The sequence below is a fragment of the Crotalus tigris genome, unplaced genomic scaffold (assembly GCF_016545835.1).
Source record: "Crotalus tigris isolate CLP2741 ecotype Arizona unplaced genomic scaffold, ASM1654583v1 scf7180000020062.1902635, whole genome shotgun sequence".
Classification (NCBI taxonomy): Eukaryota; Metazoa; Chordata; class Lepidosauria; order Squamata; family Viperidae; genus Crotalus; species Crotalus tigris.
Window position 1 is genome coordinate 1,092,111 of NW_024097841.1, and position 18,666 is coordinate 1,110,776.

Below are 18,666 nucleotides of genomic sequence, written 5' to 3' on the forward strand. Positions count from 1 at the left end.
TGTACAAACTCTTCCCGAGTAAACAAATTCTCATTCAATCTCCAGGGTCTTTTATTCCCATCTTCCAAATGTAGTTCTATCCACACCGGACTGTGATCTGACAAAGTTCTGGGGAAAATTTTCACCTTCCTCACTCTAGAGAGAAAGTCACTAGTAATCAAAAAAAAGTCAATTCTTGAAAATGACTGATGTCTATCCGAATAAAAAGTGAAATCTCTATCACTTATATTCCTTTCTCGCCAAATATCAATGAGCTCCAATTCTTCTTTCAAATCAAAAAAAGTTTTAGGTAACCTAGTTTGGGTAAAAGTTTTAGAGGAGCTCCTTTTGTCTATAGTTGAATCTAAAACCCCATTCCAATCACCCATCAAAATTACAGATTTATAATCCAACTGAGATATCTTCCCATGCAAAAACTTATAAAATTGTTTCTGTTGCTGATTAGGAGCATATAATCCAACAATAAGAACTTTTTTACCTTGTAATGATAATTCCACAAAAAGATATCTTCCTTCAGAGTCAGTCTAAATTAATTTAGATGAAAAAATTTTCTTCACGTAAATTATCACTCCCCCTTTTTTCCCTGGAGCTGGAGCAATAAAATGTGAACCCAAACGAGGATTCATCAAAAGTTTGGAGTCCTTTAAAGCTATATGAGTCTCTTGCAAACATATCAAATCATTGTTATGTTGTTTCAGATAATGAAAGACCTTTCTTCGTTTCTGTGGCACATTTAAGCCATTAACATTCCAGGTCAGGAACCTAGCCATCTCCACCGGCCTGAATCCTCTGGAGCATGGCCTGCAGATCCACTGTCGAAGATCTTTTTGGTCTTGCCCCTCCCACAGGCTCTGTGATAACCATGCCTTCAACTTTATCACCACTCTTCTGCTGCTGCTATTTTTCTTTACGTTTATGGGCAGCTCGTGTCATCTTTTGCTCTTTTATCTCAAGATTCTGTACAGCTTGTTCCATGACCATCATTGATGAGGCTCCTGCCATAACAGACTCTTCCATTATCCTTGTTTGTGGGGGTGAGGACGATCTTGCCTTTAAGATAGAGTGATAAAAATCTCTTGCCTTCGAGACTGTAGTTAATCTGTGGCGTATCCCCTCATATTTCACTATTATTCCTCTTGGAATCTCCCATCTAAACTGAATTTGACGATGCTTTAACTCATCAGACAGAAAAGCGAAATCTTTTCTGCCTCTTAAAATTTTGGGAGGTATTTCTTTTAAAATTATCACATCTTGATCTGCAATTTGAAACTTTTGTTTATAAAAAGCCTGTATTACGAGTAAATCTTCTGGAGAAATAGATGACCACGTCTCTTGGTACGTTTCTCTGTCTAGCAACCCGTGAGTTGACTCTAAAAAATTTTTCTATCTCATTCCCAATTATTTCAGGCCTCCAGCCCAGATTAAGAGCAATATCTTTCACAATAAGCATCTTTAAGTCCTCCTGAAGGTTCTCTCTCAACCCCCTGATACGCAATGCATATTCCATCTCTCTATATTGTGAAATGATTTGTTCATCCTGTGTAATTTCTATCTGTATCATGATTGTATTTGCAGATATGCCCACCATTCCAGCTCTATTCCATCTTCTAATAGTTTCCCCCTTGTTTTCAACTCTCCGTTCTCATCTAGAATGTCTTTATATGTAATTACCCTTCCTAGGTTCATAAATTTTGGGTGCAGAAATATCTCCAATGTCGAAATCCAGTTGGGGATTTTCTTGTAGTTAGATTTTTTAATTTTAATCCACACATCTAATAGTGCTCATCTAATGTAGTGTTTCTGAAAGTACTGATGTGCCTTGTGTTTCCCATTCCATAGTATCACATGCCACCCTGTCTACATGTCATGGCCTTCTAGTGCTAACAATTTCCTATTCCTTAAATGTATCCATTCCTTTAACCAAGCAGATGTTGCCGCCTGATAGTATTTTTCCCAATTTGGGAGGCCGAATCCTCCTCTTTCCTTTATGTCTTGTAATAACTTGAATTTAATTCTCGGTTTTCTCCCTTGCCAAATAAAGTTGGATATAATTTTGTTTAAATTTTCAAAGAAGTTTTTGCCTAATTTAATTGTTATGCATTGGAATAGGAAGAGTAGCTTAGGAAGCACATTCATTTTAATTGTCGCAATTCTCCCCATAAATGAGAGCTGTAGGTTTTTCCATCTATCTAAATCCACAGTAATTTGATCTATTAGTTTATCATAATTTTCTCTTTTAAGTGTGATGGATCTTGCTGTCAGTTGAATCCCCAAGTACCTTACTTTTTTAGCTATTTGGATGTTATTTTTTTTTGCTAGTTCGTTTTCTTGTAATTTGATCATATTCTTAACTAACATTTTAGTTTTTTCTTTGTCAATCTTCAACCCCGCTACATCTCCATAGTTTTCCAGGACCTGTAATAGACTTGAGCCAGACTCAAAGGGCTCTTCCAAAATAAAGACTAAGTCATCTGCATATGTCTGTAATTTAAATATCTCTTTCTTAATTTCTAAACCTTTAATCAGTTTATCTTCTCAAATTATTCTTGTTAAGACTTCTAAAGAGAGTACAAATAATAATGCTGATAGTGGACAACCTTGTCTCGTACCTTTTTGTATTTGGAAACTTTTTGTTAATTCTCCATTCATAATTATTTTTGCTTCTTGTTTAGAATAAATTGCTTGGAACATGTTAATGAATCTTTCCCCAAATTCCATATGTTTAAGTTGGGTCAACATAAAGTCCCATCTAACATTATCAAATGCTTTCTGCGCATCAACAAAGATCAGTGCCATTTGTTTTTCATTATGCGATTCATAATATTCTAGCGCAGTGGTTCTCAATCTTTCTAATGCCGTGACCCCATAATACAGTTCCCCATGTTGTGGTGACCCCCAAGTGGGTGTGGCCACCAATAAGAGGGAGTAGGACAGCTAGGGAAAAGGGAAAAAATGGCGGACAGCGTGGTTTGGCGACCCCCGTGAAATGGTCGTTCGACCCCAAATGGGGTCCTGACCCACAGGCTGAAAACCACTGTTCTAGCGTGTCTAATATAATCCTAACATTATATCTTATTTGCCTTTTGGGCAAGAAACCGTTTTGATTGGTATGGATAAATTCAGCTAAGTATCTTTTTAATCTTTCTGCCATTATTGTCATAAAAATCTTATAATCTGTATTTAATAGAGAGATAGGCCTATAGTTTTTGATGAGAGCTAAATCAGAATCTTCTTTAGGTATTAGTGTGATGATTGCTTCTTTCTATGAATTTGGGGTCTTTGCTGCTTTTAATACTTCATTAAATATATCCAGTAGGGTTGGGCCCATAGGTTCTTGAAGATTTTTATATATTTCGGATGGTAATCCATTGGGGCCGGGTGTTTTATTGCTTTTTTATTTTTTAATTGCTTCTATAATTTCCTGGAGTGTTATGTCCTTATTTAATATATTTTGAAATTCTTCCAGGACCTGTGGCAGTTCGGCATTCATAAGATACTGTAGTATTCTTCCTTCACTAATCTTTCCATCGTCTTTATAAAGATTTTTATAGAATTCATACGTCATATGTTTTTTCTCAGTCTGGTATACCATCTCTCCCACTTCATTGCATAGTTTACTAATCCATCTTTTATCTTTTTGTTTTTTTAATCTATAAGCCAGTTCAAATCTATTTGCCTGTTCAAAAAAATTTTTGTCTGATACTTTTTATTTTTTGTGCCAATGTTTCTTTTTCTATAATATTCAATTTATGTTTGTTTAGGTCTAGTTGTCATTTTAGATCCCTACATTGTGGTTTTTTATGTAGTTATATTTCTAGTTTTTTTTGTATTCTTCCTCTAGGCTTTTTTGATATTGCCTTTTCTTTTTATTTTCATTGGCCATGTATGCAATTGCAGTTCCTCTCATGACTGCCTTGGCTGTATCCCATAGATTTTGGATATTAGTCTCCTCTTTCTTATTTGTCTGGAAGAATATCCGCATTTGTTCTTCCATCTTATACTTGTATTCTTTTTGATTTAAGATTGCTTTTTTTAAGGTCCACCTCCTTATTGTTTTCTGTCCTTTCCATTTCATTATAATAGGATTGTGGTCTGCCCATGTATTAATATCTAATGTTACATCATCTACATCTGAATTTAATTCTTTCATTGTCCAGGAATAATATGTAAATTGTTTTAAGTTCAAATTTTTCTCTCTCCAATTATCCTGGATGTTAAGTTCCTCCTCCATTTAAAAAAAAGTATCGGGTAGTATTCTTCTAGTTTCTTTTCTTGCATTCTCACTTTTATAATTTAATTCTCTATCTACAATTGCATTGAAATCGCCAGTTAAACAGATATTCTCATATTCGATATCTCCAATGATCTTATGTAATGTCTTGTAGAATTGTCTTTGTCTCTCATTGGGAGCATAAATTCCTACCAGGGCAACTTTTTTTTTATTCAAGGAGATTTCAATTATCAGTATTCTACCTTCCTCATCCTGATAAATTTGTTTTGCTGGGATTTTTTCCTTGACATATATCACTATTCCTCCTTTTTTCTGCTGTGAAAGAGATACAAATTTAATTCCTAACTTGGGGTAGTTTAATAGATCTTGGTGCTAATTCTTTATATGTGTTTCTTGTAAGATTATTATGTCTAAGTTTTTCTTACTAAGCCTATTCAAAATTTTGTTTCCCTTAGCCGGGGAGTTTAAGCCATTTACATTTAGTGATAATGCTGTTAGTTCGTCCACATTACTGCCTATATTTTAATCTAGTCATTCTCATTGATCTGTCTTCTTTATGTCTACTTTCGTCATTATTGCCATTATTCATTTTTTCCTTTCTCTCAATTTCCGGTTCTTTGCTTTGTGCTTCTCGTGCCTTTCTGCTATGTCTCTCTGTAATATCTTCTTCTCTTAGTTCTCTTTCTTCTAGTTCATCTTCGCTACCTAGCTATTGCTGAGAAAACTCTTCTGCTTTGTTTATTGTATCCAACCTGTATCTTTTTTCTTGCCAAGTCACCAGGATCCTTTCCGGCATCAACCACCTAAAATTAATATTTGGTATTAGTTTCAATGTGATGTGTTAATAAGGTCTTCTAAGATCTCTTACCCTCCTGAGGACTTGTTTAAGAATTGTTAGTTGTTTTCCTTTATATTCTGTTGGGTCATCTCTAGTTCTATGCAGGATCTCATCTCTGACTGATTTCTTGACGAATCTAATATGCATTTCCTTAGATAAGTTGTTTCATCTTGCATAATTTGTGTGTATTTTATATATTTCATCTATCTCATTTGCCATCTCTTCTTTCTCAATTTCTAAAGCTCTCGCTAACATATCTGTCATCATTTCTGAGAGGTCCTCCCCCTTCTTTTTCACGTTCTGAAAACATAAGTAGTGATTTGCTTTCTCTGTCTCTAGCAAGATAACAGTTTTTTTCCAATTCTTTGTTTACTTGTGAGAGTCTTTCGTTCATTTTATCTACTCTTCTTTCCTCCTTATTCATTCTATCTTCCATTTCTAATAATTTCTGTTCATTTTTCAGTATTTGTTGTTGGAAGCATTCAAATTTCTGATCCATTGTTCCCATCTTCTCTTTGAGTTCTCCGGTGTCATTCCTTATTTTGCCTATTTCTTTTTTCAGGTCTTCGTGATTTCTCAACATGACCTCTTGCATTGATTTTAACATTGATTGTAGGTCTTTAAGTGAGCCTGCTCTTTCCCTTGGTATCATTTCTTCTATCGATCTTTGCCCTGCTGGGCTTAGATCTGCCGATGTTGTTTGAGTTATCTGCCTTCTTCCAGTCCCAACTTTTCTTAAGTTGGGAATGCTTGTCATCTTTTGGAATGATGACAAAAGCCCTCACTCCCACTTATGTACGATCTTTGTCTTTTCTTCCACCACACCTGAAAGATTTGCTATTCTTCTAATATTATCACTGATACCTTATATCTTAACAATATTATGTTCTGTTACTAATGCAATATAAAGCCTCTAACACTGGTGCTTTTAATATACAGTAATTAACAGGCTAAAGTATTTATCAGTTTCAAATGCTCATATTCCACTGCAAATCTAATTTATCTAAATAGCTGTATATAATAATATATAACAGTTGATTTGTCTAACACTGGCGCTTTTAATATACAGTAATTAACAGGCTAAAGTATTTATCAGTTTCAAATGCTCATATTCCACTGCAAATCTAATTTATCTAAATAGTTGTATATAATAATATATAACAGTTGATTTGTCTAAATATTATAGCAGATGTTCAATTCATTAGCAATACAGTCCAGGTTTTACAATTAATCTCTTGATTAGGGGTTGACGTGATCAGCAAGGTAGACAAATATGTGATTTTTCTCACCTTCTTTAAGTTTTCAGCCTTTTGTGCCTAGTTAGTCTCTTCCAGTTCAATCATGTAATAGGTTATATTCAATCAATTCTTATTTGCCTGGGTCCTCAATTCAACTACAGCTTGGCCTTTTTATTTTTTGGAGTGATTTTAGGGTGGTTTCTTTACTTTACTTCTATGCGTGTTTCCTTCTTAACTTGTAGGTGTCTCTCTTCCCTCGTTTAATATCAATCAGTCCTCCATTCCTATTCAAAATGTCCGCTCTGTCTGCTTAGTCAGCACTTTCACTTTTCAAGTTTTTAATTTTCTTCTGAGCTTTGTTGAAAGAGCCAGAAAGAGAAACCCCCTTTTATCTGTTAATGCTTTATAGCAGCGGTTCTCAACCTGTGGGTCGTGACCCTTTTGGGGGTCAAACGACGCTTTCACAGGGGTCACCTAAGACCATCGGAAAACAAATATTTCCGATGGTCTTAGAAACCAAGACACTGCTCCTCCATCCGGCCGCCGCCGCCACCCTTGCCCTCCTCCGCTGGCTCCTCCACCTCCGGGGCGTCCTTCTCCTCCAACAGCGCCTGCTCCTGCCACCGCAGCGTCATTGCACGCGGCCCCGACGCCACCCTGGGCTGGCTCAATGGCCGGGCCAAGCTGAGCTGGGTCTGGGCTGCTGCTGGCGTTGCCGCTGGGCTGCTCTGCTGCTGCTGCTGCTGCCGCTGCCGACTGAGCTGAGCTGCAGCGCCTCACTGGTCTCCATGCCTCCTGGTTGCCCGGCCATGCTCTGTCCCCAGCCACCCTCCGAGCTGCACGCGAGCCTACCCCGCACCGCCCGGCCAGCCTTCCTCGCCGTCGGAGGCCGCCTCAGCCCTCCAGTGCCCAGCACAGCCATGAGGCTGCCAGGCAGGAGCAGCTCCTTCCCGGCTTGCCGGGCTCCGGGCCTTGGAAGCAGCCAGAGGGCGGGGAAGAGGGCGAGGCCAGCCGGCTGGGCCGGAAGGGGAGAAGTGGCACCTTCCGAGCGGGAGCTGGCGCTCCGGCTGCGCCCCTCTCATGTGCGATGCGCTGCACAGCATGGAAAGGGGCTCCCACGACCCCGCCGCTGCGATGGCGCTCAGGAGGCTGGAGGAGTGAGCAGGTCCTGGGGGGCAGCTGGGAGAGGGCAAGAGGTGCTGGGATGAGGATGTGGGGCTCCAGGTTGGCGGGTGTGAGAGGGCAGCTGACGGCTCCAAGGCACATGGATCCGAGGCGCAGCTTTCGAGGCCCCAGATGTGCCACCGCTTAGCTCTCCACCAGGCTCTCTATCAGAGCCTTCCCCCTCCCCGGGCAATTGTGCGGAGCTGCTTGTGCGTCCTTGGCAGTGCCTCCCCCCTTCAATCTCCTTCCTTCTCCATCTCCTTCCTTTCCCATTCAATCTTCCTTCCTTTCATCTCCAACTCCATCCCTTCCCCTTCAATCTCCCTCTCCTTCCTTCCTTCCTTCCTTCCTTCCTTCCTTCCTTCCTTCCTTCCTTCCTTCTTCAATCTCCTTCCTTCTCCATCTCCTTCCTTTCCCCTTCAATCTTCCTTCCTTCCATCTCCATCCCTTCCCCTTCAATCTCTCTCTCCTTCCTTCCTTCCCCCTTCAATCTCCTTCCTTCTCCATCTCCTTCCTTTTCCCTTCAATCTCTCTCTCCTTCCTTCCTTCTTTCCTTCCTTCCTTCCTTCCCCTTCAATCTCCTTCCTTCTCCATCTCCTTCCTTTCCCCTTCAATCTTCCTTCCTTCCTTCCTTCCTTCCTTCCTTCCTTCCTTCCTTCCTTCCTTCCTTCCTTCCTTCCTTCCTTCCTTCCTTCTTTCCCCCTTCAATCTTCTTCCTTCTCCATCTCCTTCCTTTCCCCTTCAATCTTCCTTCCTTCCATCTCCATCACCATCCCTTCTCCTTCAATCTCTTTCTCCTTCCTTCCTTCCTTCCTTCCTTCCTTCCTTCCTTCCTTCCTTCCTTCCTTCCTTCCTTCCTTTCCACTTCAATCTCCTTCCTTCTCCATCTCCTTCTTTTCCCCTTCCTTCCTTCCTTCCTTCCCCTTCCCTCCCTCCCAACATTTTTGAGCAAGGAAGAGAAAGCTTCTCCAGCGAGCATTGCTATATTGTTTTTGTGATTAATCGCTATGCTTTAATTATGTTCAGTTCGTAACAATGAAAATACACTCTGCATATTAGATATTTACATTACGATTCATAACAGTAGCAAAATTACAGTTATGAAGTAGCAATGAAAATAATTTTATGGTTGGGGGCCACCACAACATGAGGAACTGTATTAAAGGGTCGCGGCCTTATCTATTGGAACTATAACATCCCACTTAACAAAAAATATCTGGAAAGTTTATTAGTCGGCCATTGTCCTTCTTAGGTCCTAGATGTAAAGGAACCTTAGAATATGGACATGTCAACTAGCAATTCTTCACTGGTAAAATAGTATTGTAGCGAATTGATTCCTTGAAGGAAGTTAAGCGTAAAAATGTTAAAGTGATATTAAATTATACTGTAAACATTTAGAAATTCTCAGTGTTTTGAAAATATTGTGCTTGGACAAAGAAGGTGATCATGTATTCCTGGAAAGAAGTTTGTACTTCAGACTCTAAAAGTTGGCTTCATGCAATCTGTCACCTCTTATCTGGCTTTTCCTCAAGGAAGAGATGAAATTAGACAATAGGAATCCATGTGGTCCAATTTATTACTTTAAAAGGGAGTGGTATTAATAGTGTGTTAATACTTGAAAATTTAGAATGGTAATATGATTTTAAAATTTGAATGGTATTCTTGTGTTTTATATTTTTTTTGGCTATGTCTTTTTTTTCCTTTTGTTTCTTGGTTTTGTTTTGGTGGGCTTTTTAAACATTTTGATTATTTTTAAGCATATGGTTTGTTTTATAATAATCTATAGTTTACATTGCTGTATATTTGTTATTAACTGTTATTAAAAGGCATTGTTTTTTTAGGAAAATGCAACTACAATTCTTTTTTTTTTTTAAGGAACGGACCCATGCCAGTCCTGTCCTCTCTTATCCAAGAGTTAACCCTGAACCCCCTCCCACTGTGACTTTCCTCTTTCTTTCTGCAGCCATTAATGGTTATGTCTTTGGGAACCTCCCTGAGATCACAGTATGTGCCGGAGATCGGGTCTCGTGGCATCTCTTTGGGATGGGCAGTGAGATTGATGTCCACACTGCCTTCTTCCATGGACAGACACTGATCAACCGAGGACACCGGACTGATGTGGCCTCTCTTTTCCCAGCAACCTTCGTGGCAGCTGAAATGGTTCCTCACAATGTTGGGAAATGGTTGCTGACCTGTGAGGTCTCTGACCACTTGCAAGGTGAGCAACCTCAGTCCTTAAGTCACCTACACAAATAAGAGCCATTTTGCTTGAGAAGAAAGGGGAGAGCTGAACCAAACCCATAAAACGTTCTTCTTTCAGGACCATGCTCTGAATCAGTTGTCTGTGGGATATGGTCAAAGAAGTCAAGATGACAGATGTGACACTGCATAGAAGAAGCTGTTTTTTTCATGTGTGGCTTCTATTAGACCATTATCACAGCTGCCATCTCAATGTTTTGACCATATTCAGAGGACATCTTAATATCTTTGAGGAAGTACTTTATAATCCATGAAAAAGATGGTAGTGCAGTTGGGTCTTCTTTTTTTGACTAAAAACAATCAGATACCACAGTTGTTCCAACAATTTATAATATCACACTGTGAACATTTCCTAGATCTAGAACATTTTCTAGATTTTCTAAATCTAATGCTTTTAGGAGAGTTCCCTCTTCCCAAAGACAGGAAAAACAACTAAAAATAATTCAAGGGAAACACCACAAGAAGGAAGGAAAGTTAGAATAAATTGCAGCTTCATATGTCATGTCTGATTTTTGCATGATCAATATTTTAATAAATGAGTGAATATGTGAATACAATGAGAGATGTAAATACAAAGGTAGAGAAAATACTTAACAAATATGCCAATGATACCAAATAGTTATCATTGGCATATTTGCCAACTAAAGCCTTAGAACAGGACTTTTCAACAGATTGTACCACTTTTAGGATATCACAATATTTGAGTACCACCAGTGCTTAGCAAGGTATCAAAAACTTGATGACTAAAAAAAGAGAGGGATTTTGGGTTTTACTGATTAGATTCATTTGTTGTTATAGAAATGGCTAGTTTATAATATGGAAAAGTAAAAAGCTGAGGTTCAATGTTAATGCTTCCTTCTACTGCAACAGAGGAAGTCTGTTCTTTTTCCCTTCTCCCCTCACTTTCCCCCCCTTTTCCTCCCCACTGTGTCCCACTATTTGCTTTTGTATTTTTGTATTTTATTCTATAATCTAATAAAATGTTACAAACTGTAGCAAAAAAGGAAAAAAAGTACCGGTTTTAATTTCTTTGGTAGCTGTTCCTTTGCTGAATCACTTTCCCTTTGCACTGACAAATGTATGATGAATTTATTCATATTTATTAATATGCACCACTATCCTGATGGTCAGCTGGCTGGTCGGCCCTCTTTCCCTCTCCTCTCTCTTCTTCCTCTCTGCCTTCTGGGCTCTCCTTCCACAGTGTAGTAAGAATACACTCCCCAATCCTACACTGTACCCATAAGGACACAGGAATCAAGCGCAAAGCAAGAAAGGCTCACAAAAGCCTCCCAGAATAAAGAAACACTAACTCCGTTTTCTTTTCTTCAAACTGTCAAATAATAGCCTCAGGCATTCCTCAGTTTAAACAATATTGCAACCAGAGCCTGAAAAGTTCCAGCAATTGCGAAAAGGGATAATCTTAAATTAAGCCTGTTTACCTACAAAGAAATCTTGCTAAAAGCCATAGACAGACTCAAGATAAGGGGGTAAAACTAATTACATTTGTTTAAATGGATTAAAACCTACAGAAGTGAACATTTTGGATTCATTGCTAGACTTCGTGAAACAAACTAAAATATTCCAATAACCAAGCACACAAACCTAACCTCTGAATTATGAAATGCTGTAAAAACTGTATAAAAGTCCTTATGGTAACCCGATCAAGCTGCCAGCTAACCCAGAACCTATTGGCTTCCAAAATAAACCAACATCCTTTCTGACATGCTCATCTTCCAGCTTGTCATTTCATTAGTGCTGATTGAATTCTCCTAGCTGGAGAATATGAACTTCTTCCCTGTCTCTTTCTCCTCCTTGCCTGCTGGGCTCTCCTTTCACAGCTTCTTCTCCATCCCCTTCTTTTTCCCTATTGTCTTTTTTTTCCCTTTCCTGCCAAAACCACCTCTTTTATATCCTCTCCTTTCCCCCCCCCCCCCGTTTTCTTCAGTTCACCTCCAGCTCTGCGCTACTTCCAGAAGCGCCAATCAGCTGGAGCCCTGCGGCGATCCTGGGGCTTCTGCCAAGCCCCAACAGTCCTGCAGCTCCAGCTGCCTCTCCCTCAGGCTTGAGTCGCTTCAGCTCATTCCTCTCCTCTGCTACACTTTTCTAGGAAGGTCATGTACCACCTGCCATGTGCCAAAGTACCACTCGTGGTACACATATCACCGGTTGAAAAGCCCTGCCTTAGAAGATGGGCATAAAATTCAGAATGATCTTTTTTTTTATAACAAATTTTTATTGGTTTTCCAGTTTTACATTTGAATATTTGGAAAGCAGCGTGGTGATTGGGTAATCAATAGTACAATAACAAAATCTTGGCTTCCGGTTCCAGGTCGCAGTGCTGCGGTCGTGCAGAGAGGTTCGTCTCTTTGCCGGCCGTTTCCCCTGCCGATAGACACTTAATTGGGTCGAAAGTCGCCCTGGAGGGGCGACCACCATTGGGGAGGCTGCCTGTTTGACTGCAGAGGGGCGGTGGCGCCCTCTGCTTTCCAAGCGAGCTCCTTTGGGCCAACGGAGTAAAGATTGGTCAGTAAAATGGCCGATCACATAGCTGCACCAGCCATAAACCACAAGAACATCTAAGTGAAATAGAACCACCATGGAAGATTCAGTGAGACCTTTCCTTTCCTTGCCTCTCCCTTTCCTATTTATTCCTGTGAAAAGCCTTTGGAATCATTTCCCTATCTTTTTAAAGCAGCTTTGTTGATGGGGGAAGGAAAGCCTTGGAACAAAAGAAAAATTAATTTTAACTTTTTCAATGGTTGATTTTATTTTTGAATATTTGAGAGTCCTAAAATCCTTGTTACAGAAACTTAATATGCTAGCAATTTGGAGGAATTTTTTATTTTATTTTCTACTATTTTTATAACCAAAGGAAAGAAGGAAAAGAGGGAAGAAATCATTTTTATTGGGGGTCTGGAAAGACTGAACTGGTTAACCCTCTGGGGACATCTTGTGGTGAAATTATTTACTGCAATTGTTTTTTTGTTTGTTTTTTTGGACTCTGAGTCTGACTTTGACCTTCAAATTATCTCAAAAAGGAAAGATAAAGAAGCTGTATAGCTGGGTGGAAGTGGATACTGACTGATTGTTATTAAATACAGCCTCCACCAAAAGAATAATGGTTTTATATAGTACTGAAATGGAGGAACTCTGTCCAGATTTCAATTAAAAGTATATATTGGACAAAATTCTTGAAAATACTGAACAAATAATTGCCTATACAAAAGAGATTATTTTTCAACAACAAATTAAAGCGCAAGGTGTAAGTGAGCACTTTGTAAGCCAAGAAACAGCAGAAGGGGTATATACTCAAGAGACCCGTCTTCAACCTTATTCACAATTTACTGAGATGGAGGAATTAAACTTACATCAGGACTACCAACCTACACCGGAAAAAACTTTTGATGCTAATGAACAAATGACTCTTAGCACGGAAACTAAGGATGTTATCCCAGAAGGACAGGCTAATCTCCAGACTCCAACTGATTACCTGACAGATAAAAAACCAGTAGAAGGAAAGCAAAATAATAGTAAAGAAGACTCTACATTATTTTATAGACAATCTATAGAGTCTTTGGATGGTTCAGAAATGACTGTAATTAAACTAGATGCAACTTCAAAAAAGATGAAGATGGATGTTCAACCACGAGCTATTGAGAATCACTACAACTTTTTCACTAGCCTATTAAAATGGACAATGGGAGATTCTCCCCAGATTTATGCGTTACGGCAAGAAATGGAGGGAGTTTTATTTGTGGACTTAGAGGCCTTACTATGGAAACCCATTTGGAACAGAAAGAAAGCTAGAATAAGATATAAATATGGAATTTAAGATTACATTTATGGCCCCAGGCGGTGCTGTGGAATCCACCTCCTATCATAGTCACTTTTGATGGCGACCCAGATTGCCTGACTGTTTTCTTGAGCCATGTTCTCAGCCACCTGGACCGTTTTACAGCTCTGTATCCATCCAACTGGGCAATGGTGGTGGCTGTGACAGCAAGCTTACAGGGTGAGGCAGCAGCCTGGGCTGCTGATTTATACAGCGACCACACCCGGGAGCTGGCAGATATTGGCCTGTTTCTAGATGCCCTAAAGACCCGGTTTGAAGATCCCTTCTGGGCGCAAAGGGCAGAGGCGGAGCTGCTGGGGCTACGGCAACGGGGCAAGCCAGTAAGGGAGTACATACGTGAATTTCAAAGGGTGGCTGGGAGACTTCATTCATGGCCAGAGCGCCTGTTAGTCCACCACTTCCGGGCCGGGTTAGATAGTGAACTACGCCGTGCATGTGTGGTGAGGGGGATTCCAGGCCGCCTTCCAGAATGGTTCAGAGTGGTAATGGAGTTAGATGCAGGTTTGCGGGAGTTTCACCAAATGCCTGATGAACAACCACAACCCCGTTGGGATGTGGAATGGCTGAAGGACGTCAGCAAACAAACCCCAACATCTAGTCCGAAGCCTAGGGCTGTATTCTGGTGCTTCTGGTGTAACCGGCCAGGTCATCGAGTAGCCGAATGTCCGGTTCCAGTACTACCTAGCACACCAAATGCTGCCAGGAAGCCAGGGGCTACGCCGAGGAAGGTCACGGAAAGGTCACGGGCCATCCGCCAAGCGGAAGGGGAACTTCCCCAACAATCTCCAGGTGAACAGACATCCATCCTGGAGGAGTATGATGATGGAGATCCAGTAGAAGACCCCATGGTGAGTGAGCCTATAGCTCCTTTTGCCATTCCAATCACCTTAACAAGTCCACTCACAGGGCATTCCTAATTGACACAGGATGCACTCTCTGTTTAATCAGTTGGGAGGTGGCACATACGGTGAGCATTAGAGTAACCCGGCTAGCGTCTCCCATCCGGTTCGAGCAGGTGGATGTGTTGTAGAAGTGAGAGACTTGAGTCAGCTCTTTTGAGGAAAGGGAAGTTTATTGTGCAGGTTCAGAGTGCTATTCACAGCTTAAAGGGTCTGAATGCCCAGCCGGGGCATGGATGATCATATTTATAACCCCCAATACGTAGGTATTTCCTGATCAAGACATATTCCATACATGGTTACATCCTATAGTTCCTTATTCTAACACAGGAATGCTTTTAGCAGTTTGCAATATATCATGTGATAGACAGTTTGCAATATATCATGTGCAGAGTTAAAAACAGGATATCAGGCTAGTCTGGCATTTCTAAATTTAAGTGTGGTCTGGGGAACAGAAAAACCTCCCTTTCACCCACAATTTCTATCAGACAATCAGTATTTTTCCAGCCTCTCACTTTAGATGGATCCCTTTTGGGGGGGCTGCCACTATCATTACAGAACCGGTGAGGATGGAAATGGGAACACATTGGGAGACTATCCGGTTTGTAGTGGTCCCATCTATGACTGAGGCAGTGATCCTAGGTTTGGCTTGGCTAGACAAATGGACTCCGACTATGTGGTGGGCTGATGGGTATTGTCATTTACGGATCGGAGTGGGTCCACAGCCGTCCCAACCACATACAGACGGCGCGGAGAAGAGGGAAGAGGGGATCAAGGCAGCACAGGAGGAGGGTGGTCACAACTTTCCAGCTGTGTATAACGACCTTGCAGCTGTGTTTAGTGAACGGGAGTGTGATAGTCTACCGCCTCATCGCCCAACTGATTGTGCGATTGAAATACTCCTGGGGGCCAAGTTACCAAAATCTAGAATGTATCCTATGACACCCCTAGAGCTACAAGAGTTGAGGCAATATATAGACAAAAATTTAGCACGGGGTTTCATACAGCCAGCTTGCTCCCGGATAGCGGCACCGGTTTTATTCCAAGAGAAGAAGGATGGGGGACTGCGGCTTTGTGTGGACTTCCGTAGTCTCAATGCGGTGTGTGTGGAGCAAATGTACCCCTTACCATTAAGGATTACTCGTTGAGTATGGTTTGTCAGCCAGTTATAAATCCATCTGGTGGTGTCATCCCACATTTTTCTAGCTTACCAAGAAGTAGATTATGGTCTACTTTGTCAAATGCCTTGCCGAAGTGTAAATATACTATGTCCACAGCATTTTGTTGGTCTACTAATTTAGTTACTTTATCAAAGAATGAAATAAGATTGGTTTGGCATGATCTGCTTTTAACAAACCCATGCAAATTCTCCTTGATTGTTAGGGGAAAAAAAGGATTAACAAAATGCCTGCAGTTCAACAGAGGAACCAATGATTCAGTCCAGAGAGGCAGAGAGGTATGCGAGGGGGACTGGGCAGCCACCTCTCAGAAATGCCTGAATGGCCTCTGCAACTCTTTCATTTCACAAAATATTCATAACTTTCATTTGCGGAAGTACAAATACAAGCAAGGATGGGGGAAGTAGGGACTAAGAGTGAGGGTTTTTACAATATCAGACCACTTTTAGGAGAAACTAGTAGAAAAAAATAAGGGAGAGAAACAACATTGTCACTAAAAGCATTGTTCTCATTGTGGTCAGCTAAATGTTTCATGTATTTATTTTCTTCTACTGTGGTAGCCCATAAACAGAAATGTCATTGATAGAAGGAACCTCCAATAATGCATTGCAAAACCACTCATGTACAAAAAAAGGCTTGAAAGCCAAGCCTTTAATAACTGCTTACAGGGTAGAACTTTTTAATGGAAAAAGGAAAGAACAAGACAAGAAAATAAAAGATTTCACACAAAGTGGTATCTATTTATCTACTTGCAGTTGTATGCTTTAAAACTGCTAGGTGGGCAGGAGCTGGGGCGAGGACGAGAGCTCATCCTGCCATGTGGCTCTTGGGTATCAAACCTGGGCTGCTGGCTTTCCAGCCAACAAGCCCAACATCTTAACCGCTGAGCCACCATGCTGCCATTCCAAGAATATATTCATGTTTTATTGCAAATAGCCTCATTAGTTCATCTAAGATATAAAAACCATGCTTCTCAATCTTGGCAACTTTTAAGTATGTGGACCTCAAGCAGGCTGCAAGCATAGCTGACTGGGAGTTGAAGTCCATGTATCTTAAAGCTGCCAAGGTTGAGAAAGCATACATTAGAACATTAGGGCAAATAATGAGAGGCAGGTAAAGAAAAGGATGTTCAGTGACTGGGTATCTGGTTTGTCCCCAGATTTCTAGTAAGAACTAGCAATTAATTGCTAATTACAGGTAGTTCTCAACTTACAACTGTTAGTTTAGTGACCGTTTGAAGTTGCAATATCACTAAAAAACAGTCACTTATATGACTGTTTTTCGCATGATCATTTATCATCCAAATAGTCATGATCAAAATTCAGACACTTGGCAATTGACTCATATTTATGATGGTTGCAGTGTCCTAGGGTCATGTGATCACCTTTTGTGGCCTTCTGACAAACAAAGTCAATGGGGAAGCCAGATTACCTTAACCGTGTTAATAATTTAACAACTGCAGTGTTTCACTTAAGAACTGTGGCAAGAATGGTTGAAAAATGTGGCAAAATTCACTTAACTGCCTTGCTTAGCAAAGGAAATTTTGGGCTCCATGGACCTGGGGTTGGGGACTCCTGATCTAACTGACAAAATGCCACTGGAACTTTTAACCGCCTCAGTCAGATTACCAGTTTCTCGACCAGTGCTGAGTTTACTAAGCACCTGGTGCAGCCCAAATCTAACAAAGCTCTGAGATGAGTTTTCAGCCTGGACCGGGGAAAGTTCAGCTCTATAGGGACAGTTGCCGGCCAGCAACTGGGCCGCACAAACAAGCAAAGCCCCATCCATGGGATACATGCAGCAAACGAAACCACATTATCTCTGGTCTGCAGAAAAATCTTCTCCACAGAATTGGTCTCTGGTGCCCAAAACGTTGGGGGCCTCTGAGTTAGATGGCTTTATCATGGGGGGCACCCCAACAACTTTTGTCACCTAGCCCATAAGCATGCAGATGGGGGGGTGCACTCAGAAGTAAATGTCAAAAATGTTTATGTGTACATTTTTAGTTGTTTGTTATTCTCACTTTAACAGATGCAAATAAACAAGTGAGAGGGGCAAATTTTCATTTTTCATTTAGTTGCATGATAATTCTTCACACTAATAGTTGCCCAATAATTGTGCATACATAGATTTTCTCCTAAGAAAGGTAAACCCTCACTTGTACTTTCTTAAATATTCAGGTTTGAGGTTTATTAACATTTTGGATTGACCAAGAGGACTGTAGTTGTTCAATAAGCAATTAATTCTCCAAAATACAATTTGCCTAATATTTGTGCCCACAGTGTATACTTGAGTCTCTGTATTTAAGAGATAGACGGAATTTTCTCTATCCATCCCTCTTTGAGATATAGTTTAGGTTTTTAATCCTTATATATTTCTAATAAGTCTGACTTTTACTTTAAATACAGTGACTGACTATTAGGATTTGTTGATAGCTGGGCTAAGCTCATTCTCCTTAGCCAAGGCAACTATACTATGAGCATTTTACTCTTTCTAAAGAGATGTTCTGCTATTATTCTTTCAACGCTCTACTGGTGTTCAGGAGCACACTCTTTAACAAAAGCTGCTGATGAATTCAAATCTCCAACACATGCTGAAAAAGTAAGTGGTCTCTGCAGCACCATAATAACAATTTTGGGAATATTTGTGTGGGGTCCATAAAAAAAGGAAAAGGGATCATAACTGTATCTCCATTCTGATACTTTCCGGTAGAGCCTTGCAGTCTTTAAAACAGACAATACAATCCAGCTATGAGCAGAAGTGGACAGACAGTCTTTTGGAGAATCAAAGAGATCACTTATTGAGTTTCTGATTAATCTATCAAATCAATATTGGATTTCTGAGTTGAACACTTACATTCCAAAGTTGCTCTGTTTGTACAGCTCTCTAATGCGCAGATAGATCATCATGTTCCTTGTATCTGGAAAACTGAACAACCTAATTTTATTTATTCAATGTAGGAATGACCCAGCTGACTCTGGGTGATGTACAGTACAAATAATAGCA

The 18,666-nt window shown here is 40.3% G+C and overlaps 1 protein-coding gene across 3 annotated transcripts in view; it reads left to right on the forward strand.

Moving 5' to 3' along the window:
• Nucleotides 1-18,666, forward strand: part of HEPH (hephaestin) — a 120,872-nt gene that overhangs the window by 49,616 nt on the left and 52,590 nt on the right. For all 3 annotated transcript variants that reach the window (XM_039365364.1, XM_039365366.1, XM_039365365.1), the window contains exon 6: nt 9,435-9,689. In XM_039365364.1, the coding sequence (XP_039221298.1) occupies nt 9,435-9,689 (255 nt within the window). The remainder of the gene's footprint in view (nt 1-9,434; nt 9,690-18,666) is intronic.